Raw genomic sequence first — 19,994 nt, 5'->3', positions numbered from 1 at the left:
GCCCGGTATCCCAGAGTCACCGTTCTAGACACCTCACCCAGGTGCCATTCAGCTTTCGGCACGGTTTTCACACCTCCGCTTGGGGGTTAATTCCTTCGGGCCTATATATATATATATATTATATATATCTTTTATAAATTATATTTTTGAAATATCTTTTTATTTTGCACTTTTCATCTTCTGATAAATTTATTTCAGGGATCGAGAATGGTTTGTGGACCTTTTAAACGAACAGCTCGGAAAATATTATGAATTAACATTTCATAATTTGTGTCCAGAAAAAAGGAGTCCTATTTTTGGTAAGTTAAAAAAAATTATTTTAATTACAAAAATGTTTAAAATAACAACAAAAATTTATTTTGACATCATTTTTGGCTATTTAATTTTTTCTTACTATCGATTCTTCCTACTTTTATCAAAATATTTGAATTTTATTAAATGATTACTTACTTTTTCAACAAAAATATTCCCTACAAACCTACTATTCCCAATTTTAGAAGTAATTTTGTTTTCCTGAAGTTGTTAAAACATTTTTTTAAATAATTTTTTGAAAACAAATAACTTAATTTGAGGGTTATTTACTTATGCAGAAAATTGTAAAGGGTAGAGTTATAGGAAATTAGGGACACATTTAAATTCAACAAATATTTTTAAAATAATTATTTTGCGCAAGTTTTAGATTTTTTCTATGAAAAAATAATCCTTGTGCTTTCATAAAGAATTACTGATAGTATTATTTTCAACCTGAAAATCATAGAGTACTTTCTTCCAGAGACCTAATTTTTTTAACGACAACTACGTTAAGTTTTAAAATGAGTCTTATATTAATAGTAATATAAATAATCACTTTTATTAATAATTTTAATTCTTTATTATTATTCAATCATAAAAAATTTCTGAATTATTTTAGTGTTTTTATTAGAAAAATGTTCTAAAAGTTTCTTTTATACACTAGTAAAATTTATTTAAAAAGTAGAACTGTTGTTAAGTATTTTTTATGTTGCTTATTTTTAAAAAATAAATAATATTTTTGCCTTGACTTAAAAAATAAAAATTTTTGATTATAAACTGTTTCATGCCCATTTATAATTCGATTATATAGTAAGGTGATCCGAAAAAGCCTTTTTCGAAAGTGAGAAAAGTTTTTTATTTCATCAAAATATATGGCGAATAACGAAGTTTAGCCCTTAGAAGAAGTCAGTCGGATTATACTAAGTTCTGTCTAAAAAAATTTTATATTAAAAATTGCAAAAAGTCCAATTATGATTTACATTTTTAAATTATGTTTATTTATTTGGAACCACGAATAAATAAAAAATTATTGGGATCATTAATCAGGACTTCTATTAGAGTTACTAGACAAAAATTCGTTTATATTTTACTCGAATGTTCGCGTCGATAGGCAAATTTAGAAGTAGAGATTTCGATTCTGATATACAAAAAAAATTACTTAAATTTATACATTTTTTAACGACAAGAAAAATAACCTAAAAAATCGTCGTTCGTTGATATTTTTTAAGCCACTTTTCGTTCTTGACAGGTTGCAACGAATTTATAATTTTTATCAACTACCCGGGTAGAAATTGCCCCTTTATGCCTAACTAAAGATTGGCTCTCACGAGGCCGCAGCTAGATTTCCTAGCTGGAAGAATCTAGGTTTTTCCTCTGCTGGCCCTCGACATGTTATTGTCGTGTGCTACTTGTCTTATATTATTTATATACCCACTTTTTAGCACTATATATTTCAATTAAACTAGATAAAAAGCTTTATTCATAAAGATATATTTAAAAAATAATTTCTATCAATTAATTATTTTCTCGAGGGGACCTTGTGAAGCCTCCGACAGGTAAAACGGGTAATGCAGCTGTGAGTGCGAAAAAGTAAATTAATATTTTTATGCTTGATTATACTTAAATTTAAAAAAGATCAAATTAAAAAAATTTCCGAGATGCAAACTTTCAAAAGATTAATTTTTTTCTGAAAAAATTAAAAACATTTGGTGCCTTAAAAATTTGAAAAGAATTTTTCTTAAAGATCGATTTAATTTGAAATCACGTAAGTACGTTTAAAAATCATATATAACAAATCAAGCTTTAAAAACCTTTTTTCCTAATTTCTAAAGGATCGGATGAATGCCGTCAAGCATTTATGATATCGCACTCAGCGTGACATCGTAGCTATGGGGATTAGGCGTTCGACTTATTATAAGCCTGCGGTGCCTGCCTTCGATTTTCGGCGCTTGCGGATTTTTAATAAACTGCGTTTGTCTTTAGTTATTATTAGTAATAAGTCTTCTCTAGTCAAATTTAACAATAAGTTTAGTTTTAGAATAACGTGCGGAGTATAGTTAATAATCGAATGTCAATAAAAATACGAGAAAACGAAGAAGTGTTTGTCAGAGGCTACAGAAAGTTGTAAAATCTTTCAGATTAAACTTTTGCAAAGAAAATGTATTTTACAATTGGATTAATATTTTCCTTCTTTGAAACAAAAATTTCTGGTAATAGATTATGGCAATGTGCTGGTTAAACATTAATACTACTGCACCCATAGCATCAAACTTCAGAATTTAAAGCATGATCAATTTTTTAATAATTTAATAATATTTTATTTGAATCAACAAAATAAGAAACAATAGCATATCCTTTTGAATAACAGTGTGTGAGGGACTATCTAGATTCTATAAAGACCCTATTAATAGGCACTCATTGGGTTGCCTACTGATGACCTCGCTAACTGAGCGTGACGTTTTCGCTTGCGCCCTTGATAGATTGCCACTTTAGGGCCTCAATAGAAAATAGGAAATCTAGACAGGGCCTCTTAAGAACTAAGTTATAATTTCTACCCGGGTATAGATTATAGTTCTAATGCATATTCAATAATTTTGGTGCAAGTTTTATATTAATAAGGGAAACCATTCTCTAATTATCGCAATTATAAATTCAAAAAAATACTTTTTTTGTCTCAAAAAGCTGTTCTTACTCAAATAAGCTTATCATATCTAAAGAAAATTTTATTTAATACTATTTTTCAGATTGATATCTATGAATTTCGTTGACACCTCGTTATCGTAAATTTAATAACGTTGACAATGTAAAAGCAAAATAATTGAAAATCAGAGTCATATGCTTTTTGTATATAAGGTAATTTAAACGCAAATCTGTAACTATTATAAAAAAAGTAACGGTAAAAAATCAGATAAAAAATTTCTTCGATTTTTTTTCTTAATCTCTAATAGATGTCCTAAATAATGTTCTCATCAATTTTAATTTAGATATTAACCTAAATATTTTTAAATCCGCAAATTGAATCATCCAATCGAATTCTTCTGAGGGTCAAACTTTATTATTTGACTTATATTTTGAAAAAATCGTGAAGCGTTTTTACCGATTACATCCGATTATAACCGAGTCAAGCTGTGCTTAACTCCGGTGATAGAACAACAGGCCCTAAACAATTGCATGTTTCCATTAGGACATGTTAATTAAAAAGGAAAATAAATATTCCAATGAAAATTTTATCATAGGAAGTTTTATGAATGCTTGGAACATTTACGAGGATCTCACAGACATTGTTGCAGTTCGTCGTTACATAGAGTTGCAAATGGATGAATACAACGCCTCACCAGGAGTAGTTCGACTTGACTTGACTCTTTTCCGAGATGCTATCGAACACGTGTGTCGTATTGTTCGCGTAATTTCACAGGTAACTTATTTAATTTTAATACTTGCCTCCAAACATACCATAAATTAATAAATGTCAATAACATTAATTAAATTATACTATTAAAAATTAAGTATTTTAGGGTGGACGAGCAGTAGTATAGGTCAATGCATTGTCAGTGGAAAATTTTATTTTTATTTTATTATATGGAAAGAGTAGGGAAAAGTATTTAGGATCCATACGTATTTTCACCCATTTCTTCCTCTTGAAATAATTGTACCTAAATATCTGTGACCTGTTCCTTAATTTATTTTAGGATAATTTGAAAACTAACTACTATCATCAAAATAGTACAAACCTCAAAGAAAAAAGATTCATTTTCAACCAAACAGTTACATGTTTAAATAAGAAAGATGACGTTTCTTCCAAAAAAACGGCTTTTCAAATCAAAATGAAATCCAATTTTTAACAAGAGTTGTAATTTCAGTCGCAAGAGATTTTAACGCCAAAAAATCATCTAAAATGTTGCCCAAAGAGACGAGCTTTCTACAAACAGTAAAATTATTAACCAAATAGTTAAATTTTTAAATAGATAAGATTTATATTCAACTAAAATTGAAAGAGTTAAATTTTTATTTGCAAAAATTAGTTTTCATTGAAAAAATTAATTTTCGTTGATAAAAATCAATTTTCATTGAAAATATTAATTTTCGTTGAATAAAATTAATTTTTATTTCAAAAAAATTAATTTTCATTTAAAAATTGTTTTTCATTAAAAAACCATTTTTAATAAAAAAGTGAATTTTCTAGTGAACAGTTGAATTTGTAGGTAAGGTTATAAATCTTTTACAAAAAACTGAATTTTGAAGTTATTGCTTTAACCTTTCACCACGGATTTAAATCCTCAGCCTAAAATAATTAATTTTTGAAGAAAAATCGAATTGGTTGATATTTTAGCCAAAAAATATGATGATTTCATATAAAAAACAATTTGATTTAATAACAAAGACGAATTTTCAACGAAATATTTTAATTCACCATTGAAACACAGTAATTTTAACGAGAAAATTGCGTTTTAAGACAAAAAAATCTGCCCACGTCGCGGGCACATTCTCGTCGCGTCCTGCAAGCTCACTTCGCAAGTTTGAGCGCGCCTAAGACGCGCGTCTATTGCATTCCGCGTTTCTCGCTCGCATATTTATTCTTTACATTTGGAATGCTTGAATGAAACTTTATCAAAAAGTCCTCTTTTAGATCATAGTATTTATATGCGTTTTCATATTCTGAATTTTCTACTTATTTAAGTATAGTTAAAGATTAAGTTTCTCAAAGCTCCATAAGCTTTGACGTACACATTCTCATTCTGATACTATTGCTGCGCGCTCGATTTTTGACGGACATTTGTAAACGTATGATTTCTGAATCACTTTAAAATAAATAAAAAAAACTACAATACTTTTTTCGTACATTTTTCTCTATCTCGAGTTGTTATGCTAAGAATAGGATGTTGGTTTTCATATTATTTTTATGGATAAAGCAAAATATCCTACAAGTCTTCTTTCAGATTTTAACGTATCTCGCGGCTTTTGGCGTAATATTCGAATTTTCTATTTTCTGCATATTTCTTACGATAAATAAAAACAAAATTACGAGTCCTATTGGAAAATGTTTTAGATGTTTTGTAGGATTTTTCAAAAGCTGTAATTTCTCTTTGAGACTTCTTTCATATTTTGCTTCTTTTGGTTCCAAATTTGTATATTGTGGTGTCAAATTTCTGGCAATTCCAATACTTTCTCAATCATAAATGATGAGAATGTCATAAATTATTACAAATTTGTATCTCTTTTTTGGGTAGTTAACTTTTCTATCAATTTGTTTTCATACTTTTTGTCATTTTTCCACAAAGTTTTCATTTTTATTTTTAATGTTATTTTTATAATTCAAACAAAAACTTCTTGTCCTATAAAAAAGTAATTTATAACCAATTTCCGAGCTATTTTCGAGTAAACAATTTTGATTAAACCATTTTTTCATAATTTGTGTCGTTTTTTCAGAATTTTTTTTTATTTTCAATGTTATTTTTCACGAATAAAACCAAAGTAGGCGTCCTATCAAGAAGTGATTATTAATGAATTTGAAGATCTTTTTTTAGATCAAAATTATAGTTAAATCACGTTTTTTCTTATCCTGCATAATTTACACACAAAATGAATTTTTTTTCATTATTTTTTGTGGAATCAAAATTATAATTTTGAAATTTTCAAAGAAAATTTTAAAAAATTTGTTATAATAATCTTGTAGGGCTTTCAAAAAGTAATGTTTTTCTTTTCTTGACTTTTTTCATATCGTGCGTTGTTCGACTTAAAATTTTGATTTTCGATTGATTTAAAAAATTTTGAAAATGCTATAACTCTGAAAATTTAATTTTTATAGAAAAAAGTCATTAGGATAAATTGTTCATCTTTCAGCATAGTATGAATATCCATACATAGATTTTTCAAATTCAAAAAAAAGTAGTCTAAAAAATTTGCATAATGCGCTTACTTTTTAAATCTTTATCCAAAATGGCTGGTTAACAAACTCGTCGTTTCTTTTAGGACCCTAAAAAAGTGTCCACTGATTGATTTGATCCGCTTATTTCTTCGAGATATATCGCGTTTACGAATGGACATCCAGCCGAACAGACAGACAGAAAGATAGACACAATCACAGAACCTTCATTTTTGGATTTGGGGGGTCTCGGAACGTAGCGATCAGTTAAAAAACGATGATGTCAAATTTCGGAGAATTCTAATAGTTTCTCAATCATAAATGATGAGAATGTAAAAATTGATTTTTTACGAAAAATAATATTTTGCAACAAAATAGGTAAATTTTCGAACAAATAGTTCAATTTTCAACCATTGACAACAAAATCCTATTAAGATTTTGGAAGTCAGACAAAATCTCACGGGAATCTTACATTACAGGGGACGGGGATAAATCTTATAAAAATACCTCACGTTATTTGTGGATGGGCCTTTAATTGTTTATTCATTTATTATTATTGCTTCGTGAATTTCTGATTATTACATTGAATTTTATCAATTATATGAGTAGATAAGTTACAGGTAATAATGTTACAATTATTAGTCAAATATCATACGATTTTTTTACATTTAATGTACTAGGTAGTACAGTAAGCACTAAATTGCCCTTACAAACATATGTTTACAATAAAATCTGTTGAATTTTTTTTCATGATTCTCAGACTTAAAAATTTCATACGTGAGACATGTTTTTAACATCGTACCCCCCCCCCCCTCATGTAATACAGTATACAAAAATATTGACCTCCACCGCCCACCCAAATTGGAACAATGCAGTAGTGCAGACCAGTAGTACAGCCCAAGCTATAGCCGGAATTTAGAGTCTGAGTAGTCCAGTAGTTCAATTCAACGAATATTCAGTTATTAGAGTCAAAAGTATATGTCAGATGACATTCAAATATGGTGGGTAGTAAAGCGCAATCTAAAGTTTGTCCGTTTGAGGATCAGTAGTACAAATCAAGTTATTTGTTAGTCTTAAGATCTAAGTGATCTAGTAGTATAGATCAACTAATAATCACTCATGAGGAGGAGTGGTATCATTCAGAGCATAGTCAGATATGTGAGATAGCAAAGGAGAATTTAAAGCTTGCGAGCTAGAGGCTTAGTAGTAGAGGCCAATTTATAGTCAGCCATTTGTGGAATGAGTGATCAAGCAATACCGGTCAACGAATAACGAGTCATTATAATCAGTAGAAGAAGAGTATAGTCAGGAACAGGTGTAATAGAGGACAATCTAAAGCCTGCCAGTTAGGTAAGCAGTAGTATAAACCTAGTTATAGTGAGTCATTTGGGGTCTAAGTGATTCAATAGTATAGAAAAAAGCATAACCATCAATAATACCATTCACGTAGGGCAGTACTATAAGTCGTACTATAGTCGGCAGTCGGGGTTAATAAAAGATCATCTAAATCCTCCTAGTTGGAAAATGAGTAATATACTATTGATCCAAGTAATAGTCAGCTATTTGGTGTGAGTGATCCAGTAGCACAGATCAACGAATAGTTAACCATTGGAATCAGCCGTATGGGTCAGAGTATAGTCAGTTATCCAGGAGTATTTGATGCTAAATTATAGTTGTATATGAAAGAGAAGTAGTATAGGCCAATCTTGGGTCCAGTCATTTTTAAGTGATTATAGCAAAGGCCAATTCTCAGTAAGCAAAAAATAAAAAATTGACTTTCTAATGCTTCTAGCCAAGAGAAAATATGCTGCTGGTTGGTATTGGTGGAAGCGGAAGACAATCACTCTCTCGAGTAGCTGCATACATGTGTGAATTGAACACTTTCCAAATAGAGGTCACAAAACATTATAGAGTGCCAGAATTCCGAGAAGACCTTAAAGTTTTGTTCTTAAAAGCTGGAGTCGAAAATAAGCCAACAAGCTTTTTATTTAATGACACACAAGTTGTTGAAGAACAATTTCTGGAGATAGTAAATAACATGTTAAGCACTGGTGAAGTAGCCAATTTGTACAAGAATGATGAATTTGATGACGTCAGTAAATCTATTAATTGAATAGCTGATCAAATAGTTTATTAAAATTTATATTATCAAAACAATATTAAATTCCAATTTTATGAAGAATTTAATTATTTCGCTTGAATAGATTAAAAACAGACTAAATAAAGAGGCAACAAAAGCTGGAGTTACATCAACGACAGAAGGAATATATAATTTCTTAATAGAAAGAGTACGAACAAATTTGCATATTATATTGTGTATGAGTCCAATAGGAGATGCATTTAGAAATAGATTAAGACAATATCCATCTCTTATTAATTGCACGACAATTGATTGGTTTCTTGAATGGCCAAGAGAGGCCTTACTGGAAGTTGGAAATAAATTCTTGATGGATTTAAATTTGATTGCCACTATCACTGGAGACAGCAAAATCGTGAGTAATATAATTAATAGATTGTTATTTGATATAAAAAAACTGTAGGAGTTATATAATGTTAAAATTATTTAATTCAAAATGTTCTCGATTTTAAACAAAAACTTGACATTTTTATAAATAATAAATTTTTAAATAAAATATTAGGAGGAAAGAAGATCAGTAACAGCTCTTCCAGTAGGTTCTCTTCAAGATAAAATGCTTGAAGGAATTTCTTCAATATTTTCTCTAATTCAAGACACCGTTTCACAATTTTCAAAAAAAATGGCACTGGAACTAAAAAGATATAACTACGTTACCCCGACAAATTTTTTGGAACTCGTTGCTGGTTATAAAAAGTAAGTCTAAGTCAATTTTGAATGCAAAGATTTTTATTCAGACTCTCTTTGTGCTTTTATAAAAACTTTTTTTTTTTGCTATGATTATTATTAATTTACAGTCCTGCGAGGAATAGTTGCATTAGGACGTAAAGCCGGTCACAAAAATTGTCTAGCATGTCAGATTTTGAAGTTAGGTTAAATGGACTAAATATTACTAGTCTTTAGCTTTCAAATCCATTTTTGATTACCGATGTACGATTTTTTTTATCTTCTTCTTCTTGTCTTTACCGTCTGGATCATCGTCATCATCTGATCTTACCTTCTCTGAGTGAATCATCATCTTTATTTGATCTTGTCTTTACTGGCTAGATCATCATCAAAATCATTATCTGATATTGCCTTCACTGGCTGAACGATCATCAGAATTTGATCTTGTCTTTACTGGTTGGATCACCATCATCATGCGATCTTGTCTTGATTTGTTGAACCATTATAATGATGACCCAACCAGTAATGACAGAATAAAATTATGGTAACGGTCCAATAATGGTCAGACTTTTATATTTCACCTAAAAAAATGGTAAAGTAGCAATCGAAAATATATTTTAAAGCTGAAGACTAGTATTATACGAGGCCATTTTCTGAAATAAAAATAAATCCGTTTCCCAACAATAAATTGATAAATCTGGCAAAAAAGATCATTTTCTTACCATTTAACCTAAAGTTACTTTAAAGAGTGACCTTCTAGACAATTTCTGTAGCCTGATTTACTTTCAGCATCAATAAAGCTTCCAGATTCAACTCTATGTCATTTCTGTAACTGAAAAAAAAATTCGACCCTTCATAATTTATTGTTTTCTTAGAATGCTGGCCGAGAAAAGACAAGAATTGGCTGACCAAGCCAACAAACTGAGAAGCGGTCTCTCAAAAATTGATGATACAAAAGAAAAAGTAAATGAAATGGCAGTTGAACTTGAGATCACTCAGCAACAAGTTCACCAATCGACTAAAGAATGTGAAGAATTTTTAATTACGATTGTAAATCAGCGAAAGGATGCTGATGAAACTCAAATAATTGTGACTGCCAAGTCTGTCAGAATTGCTGAAGAATCGAGAGAGTGCAAAAAATTGGAAGAAATTGCTCGGGCTGATCTTGCAACTGTTGAACCTGCGATTAATGATGCCATAAAGGCAATTCTTTATTTTATTTAAATTTTATGTAGCGGCCATTCTTATAATTTTACTTTAAGAATATTTATATTTGAGATACCAATGCCAAGACCGTTTAATTTTAAGAACTTACATTTTAAAATTGATATTTTTAAGATAAATTAATTTTAAATTGCAGCTGGAAAAGTTTCAAAGTTAAAATTGTTTAGCTTTTCAAGTAATTTAATTTTTCTAATTTCTAATTTATATTGTACGAGTTCTTTTTATTTTAAATTATTCAATCATTTTTTAAGTCAAGTCAAATTTAAAGAATACAATAGAAAAGAAACAAATTTTAATAGATTTTGAACTATTTCTGAATGATTAATTGAATTATATTTATTAGTAATTATTTGTTATTAATTATTAATTATTTAAGCAGATTTTTTAATAGATTATTTTAATATGATACAAAATTTTAAAAACACAAAAAAAACATTAATTTGTACAAAGTTTTTCGAAGTTAAATTTTTTCTCACTATCGCTTGTCACCATTTTGGTTTAATTTTAGGATGATGGCTTATTTATTCGAAAAAAACATTCTCTGTAGCTCTAGTTTTTCTAATTTTAAAAGGAAATTTTGTATGGCGGCAATCGTTTAGCAAATTTTTAATAAAATAATTTTTAAATAAAGAACTATATTTTAATATTATTTGCTTATTTTCGAAATAAAGAAACAATAGAGTTGAATGGAATATTTTATGCACTGAAAAAAATGGTCTAGCTGTCCTAGCTAACCGTTTAGCTGGATTTCTTCTTCCAAGGAAATATAGCTGCTTCACCGAGATTTCCAGCTGTTTTAGCTAAACTAGCTGGGACAGCTAGAACATTTTTTTAGTGTATGATGTAATAAGCCATGGTGTATTAAAATTCAACCATTTTATAAAAATTCATAAGAGGTAGCATTAGAAAAAAATTAATTTATAACTATTGTTAAAATAAATATATTGAGTAAGTATTAAAATTCTTTGATACAAAAATAATGTTTTTTTTTCATAACACGTGACTGTTAATACAATTTCAATTTTTGAAATCATAAAAAACTTTTTTCCGTAACCTAATTTTTGGCACCTTCAATTTTTTTAAATTCAGAACTGCATTTGCTTAGGAACTTTTACATTTTTTAGTCATAAAAATTATATTTTTCACAAAAATTTAATTACTATTTATTTAATATATTCTTAGGCTTTAGATGCATTAAACAAGAAAGATTTATCAGAAATAAAATCCTTTACTCGACCACCACCTAAAGTAGAAATGGTAATGGAAGCGATAATGGTATTAAAAACTTCTGAGAAATCCTGGGCTGAAGCAAAACGTCAATTGGGTGATGTTAATTTTCTTAATTCAGTAAGTATTATATGTGAAATATAAATATATATGAGATATTAAATTTATAGGCTTTTCGTATACATTTATTATACTACATCTAATAAATTTTTTATTTCAGCTGAGAGATTTTGATAAAGACCACATTTCAGATAAGACTTTGAGGACTATTAATAAATACACTTCAAATCCAGAATTCGACCCAATAAAAGTTGGAGTTGTATCAGTGGCTGCAAAATCACTCTGCATGTGGGTTATTGCAATAGAAAAATATGGAAAACTTTACAGGTAAGTTTGAATAATTTTGAAAACTATTAAAAATTTTAATTTATCAGATTAGATTGTATTAGTAATGCAATTAAATACACTCAGCTCCCGATATAAGACCCCCTGGTTTATAATACACCAAGAACTGATGATCTGCGCAGCGTCAGGTTGCGTCATGCGTCCGAATCCAATAGAAATTATGGATGCAACCCGGTCTCTTTACATTTGAGTTCTCTAGACTTAGGATCAAGGCCAAGGCCTACTATGCCAGAAAATGGTCTTATATCGGGAACTGAGTGTAAATTACTCAAAAATTATTCCTTAAGCGTATTTTTCATGACGAAAACAAAAATTTCTCTTTCGCCTTTGAAATTTTATTTTCAAGAGCAATATGATAAATTTTCGATTATATTAGAATTGTAGCACCAAAGAGGGAAAGATTGCAAGCAGCTTTAGCTTCTTTGAGAGAAAAAGAAGCAGCACTAGCTGAAGCTGAGGCTCAATTACAAATACTGCGTAAAGAATTGCAAAAGCTGCAAACTATGTATGATGCTAAAATGAAGGAGAAGGATGATTTGATTAAATTGGCAAGTTCCTTTAACAATCGTGGGCGGCGACACCATGAAACGTATCAAGCTATCTTCCTAGTCTAGATTTCCCCGGGTGATCCAAAAACTTGACTTTTGATTTTTGATAAACAATATCCCCTAATTTTTTTGTTTTTTGGAAAAATAAATTCTGCATTACTTTTTTCCAAACCATCAGCACTATCCCGGGTCCCTGGGAATTTGAATTTAACATAGGGTTTTAAAATAGAAAACTTGATTTTTGACAAAATGAAAAAAAGAAGTACTTGTTATTAAATTTTCGTAAATTATAGTTAAATCAATTCTTTAAAAATTTTCAAGAAAGAATTTACACGTAATAAATTAAAATTTGTAATCACCCAAACCCCTCGTATTGTATCTGAAAGAAATGCCCTAAAAAATGCAAAACAGCAGTCTTATGTCAAATTCATGATGAAGACGATATTTTTACAACAATATTTTCGATAGGTGACAAGTTTCCAAGTACCAAACACTAATTTTTAATTGTCTAAACAATTATTACTCGTTTAGAAAAAATTTTCTCTGGTAAATTATGAAAAGTTACTATTTTTGGGATAAATTATGGAGTAGATAAATTTAAAAGATAATATTTTTTGTTTAAAATATTTGGCGATTATTTACACAATTTTTTCTGTATATCGTGAATGATAGTTTTCGATTATTTAAACAATTTAAATCATTTCCTCGGTTTTATAAGAGAGATGAAGAAAATTCTACTTATTTCGAATATCTTACACTATGTTAATGACGTTATAAATTTCAGTGATGGGAAGTAATTAGTGTCTTTTAACTATTTACTTTTTTCGGTAGCGATAGTAGTAACGAAGTTGCTTTTGTAAATTAGTAAGTTACTTTCTGAAAGTAGTTCATGTAGTATCCTCAGTAAATATTACTAAAGTACAAAAGTAACAAAAGCAAGAAAGTTGTAAATCTTCCAGAAGTGGCAGTTGAAACTAGGTTAATCTAAAAAAGCTTTTAGAAAAAAAGCGTATTTCTAGAGCCAAAGAAGTTTATAACCCTATATAGGAAAATTTAAAAAATTTTGTACCGTAGAATTCAAAATTTTCTAAAATCTAAAAAAACACTTTTAGTAAGAAAATAAAACTAAATTAAAAGTCAAATATACTTTCTTGTTGGCATAACATTAATTGTTTCGACTACAATTTTAACTATTTACTTTAAAATTTATCATTTTAATTGAAAATACATCTACTTGGTTGAAATTTAAACTGTTTTTGGTTGTAAATATATATTTTTTGGTTAACAATTGTATTATTCTGCTAAAAATTTTATTATTTTGATTAAAATTCAACATCTTTGAAAATTTAACTGTTTTGTTGGAAATTTGTTTTTTCGGATTGAGAATATATTCTTTTGGGTAGACAATTTAAATTATGTAATTGAAAAATCACTTCAATGTTGCAATTTCAACTTTTTTGTGGAATATTTGTCCTCTTGACTTAAAATTTCAACCATATGGTTGATTTTTCTCTCTTCGTTAGAGATTCTTTCTCACTCTTCTTTTAAAAATTAATTTTTTGGTTAAATTCAACTACTTTTTATTTCAAATGATTTTTTTTTTCGTCAAAATATCAACTACTATTTTCATCGAGTTCAACTGTTTTCGGTTGAAAATTAAAATTATTGCTCAGTAAGAATTTATATCACAGAAAAAACAAAAGATAAACTTTACATCGATTTCCGACGAAAGATTGTCTGCAACAAAAATTAACGTCACAGGATAAACTTTACACAAATATCTGTTAAACTTTCTTTTGTTTTTCATGAAAAACACATGTGTTTTGAAAGACGCGAAATGTTGTTCTTAGGCCCACGATTACTTACATAGCTTTGGCGAGATCTTTTTATAATGAAGAAATATATATTTCTAAAATACAAAATTAACTAAGAAAGAAACGACATTTTTTTCGGACGAATTTATTACTAAAATGTTAAATTTTAAATCCTTAACGATAATGAAAACCAGTTACTTTAAAAAAAAATTACCCATCACTGATCACTAATCAGTTTACATAAATATTGTAAATTCATAAATAAGTGAATTGAAAAACTACTTCTTAAAAACTTTAGAACGTTAATTAAGGTTTCCGAAAATCAGATATTTATACCTTTTTTTAATTATTAGGCAGAATTATTAAAATTAAAATTGGAAAGGGCAGCCATGTTGGTTGACGGTCTTTCTGGAGAAAGAATACGATGGCAAAATACAGTTGCTTCTTTAGGCGAACTTTTTTATTTATTGCCTGGAGATTGTTTAATATGCACTGCATTTGTATCATATTTGGGTCCATTTGTCTCAAACTACAGGGAAGATTTAGTCAAAATTTGGACCGAGGAGGTAAAACTGCATAATTAATCATTAAATTCATCAACTTTATTCTTCATTTATAATTCTACGGAAAAACAATGTATTTCCATTTAAGGTACTGGAGAAAGCAATCCCAATGTCAAAGGATCTTGATATTAAAGAATTTTTAAGTGATCCAACGACAATAAGAGAGTGGAATATTCAAGGATTGCCTTCGGATGGTTTTAGCACTGAAAATGGAATAATAGTGACAAGAGGAACTCGATGGCCTCTTATGATTGATCCTCAATGCCAAGCTGTGAAATGGATTAAAAATATGGAAGAAAATAACGTATTAATACCAAATTTTTTTAATAAAGAACTAGGCACAAAATATACGTGAAATGGGTCCCTATCGATTTTGAACAAACTTTGCAAAAATGTAGTTCTCATCGCCTCGATTGAAAAAGTAAATTGGCAAGAAGTCCGAAAATAGTTTTCGAGTTACGGGAGTTTAAACTTTGAACTATTTTAACAAACCTAGGCCAGTATCTTAAAAACAGAAGATCAAAGAAAGAATTTTTCCCTATAGAAGTTGTTGCGCTCTGAGGGGAAATGCCAAGGAAGTAATGGCCTTAAACAGACAAATCTTTTTTCAAGGTCATTCATCGTGAATTTCTCATTTGTGTTGATATTCAGCCAATGAAGATAAAATATGAGAATATTGTTAATATCCAGCCAATGAAAATATCATAAGCAGGCTGTTGCCAATATTCATCCAATGCAGGGTACATACAAGAACTTTGCTGCGAATACATATTGAGATAGTTTGTTTGGGTTAGTTCGTATGAGCTGATTCGTTGGGGGTGGTTCGTTCGGGTTAGTTCGTTTCAGTAGGTTTATTTTGGATTAAATGGTTTAGGTTCTTTTGGCTTGGGTCGGTTGGTTGGTTGTTGTTGGTTTAGTAGATTAATTTATTTGTTTTGGGTTGGTTGGTTGTTGTTGGTTTAGATTAATTTATTTGTTTTGGGTTGGTTTGTGTTGGTTGGTTTGAGTTAGTTGGTTTGGTTAGTTCATTTGGGCTAGTTAATTTTGATCAGTTTATCTTTGTAGGTTTGGGCTGGGTTGTTTGGCTCGTTGATTTGGTTTGCGTGGGTTGGATACGTTTGGTGGTCTTCGTTTGGTTCATTTGGGTTCAGCTTCGGTTACAATGGTTTAAGTTGATTCATTTGAACTGGTTAGCTTAGTTCAGTTTGCTTGTGTTCGATCGCTTGGGTTGGTTCGTTTGGGTTTGTTCGTTGGCAACAAACTCCTCATATCTCGTCTTCATTGACTGAATATTTTCGACAGCCTCCTCATGTCTTGCCTTTATTGGCTGCATGGCAGCAACAAATGAAAAGGTCACCCTGAATGATCTTGAAAAATGACAGGCGATCATTTCATGTACATTTTGTGCCTGGTCCTTTGTGAATGAGAAAATTATCAGTCATTTGTATTATATTTTTAGTCATTGAAAGTCATCAATTTTGGTCAGCCAGATTTTACAAGAATCTTAGAACAAGCTCTTCAATTTGGAAAACCAGTACTTTTGCAAAATATTGGAGAAACTCTTGATCCAGCCTTAAATCCAATTCTGCAAAGAGCTTTTATTAAGACAGGTGTTTTTTTATATAATTATAAATTTCTTTTATAGAATCTTAGGCATCTTAAAAAATTGTGTTTTTACTTAAAATTGTTGTGATTGATTGGAAATTTGTTACTTTTAATTGGGAAATCAAATTCTTATCATATGAAATCGACAAAACAATCATTTTTATCTTACTTTAAAATTATTCAAAATTTGATTCACTTTTGAAGAAGCTCTTAAAGAAGAACTAATTAAAGTTGCGGTTACTTCATTAAAATAGTAACTCGTTACATTATCTGTCTCTGATTCAAGAAAATTGAAAATCGTGTAAAGTTTTTTTTACATAACGGAAAAATGTTACATATGTCAAATGTTATGAGAATTTCCGAACTATAAATCAGAGCTATTATTTTTACTGTTTGCAATTCAAGAATTTTTAGAATTTTCAGAATTTTCAGTAGCATATATATAAAACTGAATCAATTCCAGTTTCAAATTTATAGAGCTGAACTATGTAAAAAAATCATTCAAAACTGCATCATTTTCTGTAAGATGCATTAAATATTGAAGAGCCTTTGATTGCAAAAATTCAAAATTGAAGTTTTTAAAATTCCAAATCATTAAACAAATTTTTTAATTCACAATGAAAACGGATGTATATCTTAAGTTTTATAAATGCTATAATTTCGAGGATTTCAATGTAAATTTTCTACAATTTGGAAGATTTAGAATTGAAAACCTGACTTTCAATCTTAAAAAAACAACTAAATTTAAAAAAATTTATTTACAAATCTTTAAAAATAAAGATTTTTCAATTGCAACTGTTCCAAATCGTAAAACTGAAATATTTAGAATTGAAAACTTTACTTTTGATCTTTAAATTATCGGAATATAAGAATTTGTATTTATACATCTTTAGAATTGAAAATTTTTAAATTGTATCTCTTTAAAATTGTAGGATTTTGACTTATATCAATAATTTTTAATTGTGCTCTTAAAAATTTTAGGACTTTCAATTGTAAATCTTTAATATTAAAGATCTTTTAATTTTTCAAAATTTACCACTAAAAATTATGCTAGTTTTCAGTTTTATAATTATGAATTCTGTTATTTAAAAGATCTACATTCGTCATTTTTCAGTATAAAAGAGTTAGAATTGAAAATTTGACATTTGATTTCCAAAATTATTAAAATTTAATCATTTCTATTTACATAAGTATGTATAAAATTATAAAGTTTTCATTTTTAAACCGTAAGAATTGTTAGAATTTTCACTTGCATTAAGAATTTTTAAATGCAACTCTTTAAAATTGTAGATCATTAAAATTACAGAGTTTTTAATTTTTAAAATATGGAATTAAAATTGCTGTAGTTTTAATGATTTACATTAGAAATTTCTTTAATTAAAAATTTTAAAATTGATAAATTAAATTTTGATTATGAAAATCATCCAAATTTAAGAAACATTTTATTCATACATCTTCAAAATTCAATTGGAGTTCTTCAAAATTGTACATATTTTTAAATTAAGATTTTTATAATTTATGATTTTCTATTTTTTTTATTGAAGATTTTTTATTTATTAAAACTTACAATTATAAATTACGTAAGCCTTAAGTTTATCAATTAAAAATTCTGTTATGTTATTGGTTTACATTCGAAATTTGTTCTTTTTGGAAGGTTAGGAATTGAAAACTTGAATTTTGATCTTCAAAATCATCCAAATTTGATCATTTCTATTTATACATTTATAAAGTTGAAAAATTTGTATTTTTAAATTGTTAGAATTTTGACTTATACTAGGAGTTTTTAATTCTAACTCTTCAAAAATGTAGATTTTAAAAATAGAATAGATTTTAATTCTAAAAATGTATAATTAAAAATTATGCAAGTTTCAAGTTTTACAATCAAAACCTTTAATGATTTACATTCAGAATTTCCTGAATTTGGAAGATTTAAGCATGAAAATTTTCCTTTTGATTATCAAAATCCTTCAAATTTAAGAATTATTATTAAGACATCTTTAAAATTGAAGAGTTTTCAACTTTTACACAATATATCTTCAAAGTTAGACTGTTTTAGATGAAATCATCAAAATTACATCACTAAATGAATAAAATCTTATATTTAATTAAAAGTTACAGAATGTCGAAGGCCGATTATAATATGAATGCAAATTGCATTAAAATTGTTTAAAAACCGATGTAGATATTTATTTTAATTTATGATAATTCATTATATTTTAAAGTACTTTAGATTGCAGCATACATTCTAATTCGATATTTAGCCAATCAAAATAAGTAACATGTAGAAAGCACCCTTTGCATGCTATTTTTGTTAGTTAATAATAATTTTAAAAATTTTTCTTATCAAGGAAATGAAATAATGATAAAGTTCAATGACAAGATGATCACCTATAACAATAAATTCCGTTTATTTATTACAACGAAGCTTCCGAATCCACATTATGCTCCAGAAATATCGACCAAAACTACTTTATGCAACTTTGCGATTAAGGAACAAGGTTATAAAATAATAAATTATTAATAAATTATAAAATGAAAAGATTTACAATTTTATTTAAAATCTTAAATGAATTTGGATTTTTAAAAATATATATTTTTCCAGGCTTAGAGGCACAACTTTTAGGCATCGTAGTGAGAAAAGAGAAGCCTCAGCTGGAAGAGCAGAAAGATAAGTTAGTCCTGACAATTGCAGATGGAAAACGCACACTTAAACAACTTGAGGACAAAATACTCTAGTAATTTCTTAATTGTTTTACATTGATCTAAAAAAAGTGAAAATTCAGGATTTGAATAAATAAATATTCGAAGAAGAAGTTATAAAAACTCTATTTTTTAAAATATCTGTTAATAGTTTATTGAATGTCACAACCGGTTCGCTTTTGGATGACCTGGATCTTTTGAATACCCTGCAAAGTTCAAAAGCAACATCAGATACAGTCCAGCAATCTTTGATAGTAACAGAAGAAACGGAAAAAGAAATTGATTTTGCAAGGGAAGGATATCGACCATGTTCGAAAAGGGCAGCTATTCTATTTTTTGTTCTCAATGATATGAGCCTCATAGATCCAATGTACCAATTTTCTTTAGAGTCTTACATATCATTATTCATGATTTCAATCGATAGAAGCCCTAAAAGACAAAAACTGGATGAAAGAATACAGGCTCTAAATGATTATCACACTTATGCACTCTACAGGTACGACCAAACTAACTCAATTTTTTTTCACTGATTCTAAAAACTTTCAGAGTACTAGGAACTTAGAAAATATACCAGAAATGCAATTATTTACAATCCCATAGATTCTTTTAGAATACCTTGTAACCACCTCTTACGAAACAATATTATAGGAAATTCAGTATAGATCTATGATGATTCTCCCATCATGAATTTCTTATCAATTTTTCGCTATTATTGAAAAATTATTATTGAGACTCATTATAATAAAGGAATAAATAAAGGATTAAAGTTGGATCAAACAAATTTCAAAGAATTTCAAGGGATTCTCAAACATTTTTTAGGAGTTCCAAAGCTTTCCAGATATTTCTATTAAACTTTAGAAAATAAATTACTCCAAACTCCCGCTTTCAGTCACACCGTTCTTGACCTTCCTAGAACTGTTGGCTCATGCAGTTTCTCGGGGGAGTAGGGCAAAA

At 28.5% G+C, this 19,994-nt stretch overlaps 1 protein-coding gene across 1 annotated transcript in view; it reads left to right on the top strand.

Annotated features, from left to right (window-relative positions):
• Window positions 1-19,994, top strand: part of LOC117174569 (dynein heavy chain 2, axonemal) — a 90,379-nt gene that overhangs the window by 58,344 nt on the left and 12,041 nt on the right. Inside the window, exons 40-54 of the mRNA XM_033363793.1 lie at window positions 199-299; window positions 3,528-3,706; window positions 7,947-8,246; window positions 8,359-8,646; window positions 8,794-8,984; window positions 9,830-10,157; window positions 11,361-11,525; window positions 11,626-11,792; window positions 12,187-12,362; window positions 14,530-14,738; window positions 14,824-15,039; window positions 16,195-16,345; window positions 18,689-18,838; window positions 18,943-19,075; window positions 19,192-19,536. Of these exons, the coding sequence (XP_033219684.1) occupies window positions 199-299; window positions 3,528-3,706; window positions 7,947-8,246; window positions 8,359-8,646; window positions 8,794-8,984; window positions 9,830-10,157; window positions 11,361-11,525; window positions 11,626-11,792; window positions 12,187-12,362; window positions 14,530-14,738; window positions 14,824-15,039; window positions 16,195-16,345; window positions 18,689-18,838; window positions 18,943-19,075; window positions 19,192-19,536 (3,099 nt within the window). The remainder of the gene's footprint in view (window positions 1-198; window positions 300-3,527; window positions 3,707-7,946; window positions 8,247-8,358; window positions 8,647-8,793; window positions 8,985-9,829; window positions 10,158-11,360; window positions 11,526-11,625; window positions 11,793-12,186; window positions 12,363-14,529; window positions 14,739-14,823; window positions 15,040-16,194; window positions 16,346-18,688; window positions 18,839-18,942; window positions 19,076-19,191; window positions 19,537-19,994) is intronic.

The sequence above is a fragment of the Belonocnema kinseyi genome, chromosome 6 (genome assembly GCF_010883055.1).
Source record: "Belonocnema kinseyi isolate 2016_QV_RU_SX_M_011 chromosome 6, B_treatae_v1, whole genome shotgun sequence".
Lineage (NCBI taxonomy): Eukaryota > Metazoa > Arthropoda > Insecta > Hymenoptera > Cynipidae > Belonocnema > Belonocnema kinseyi.
The sequence above is the reverse complement of the archived record's forward strand: the minus strand, read 5'-3'. Positions and strand labels throughout refer to the sequence as shown.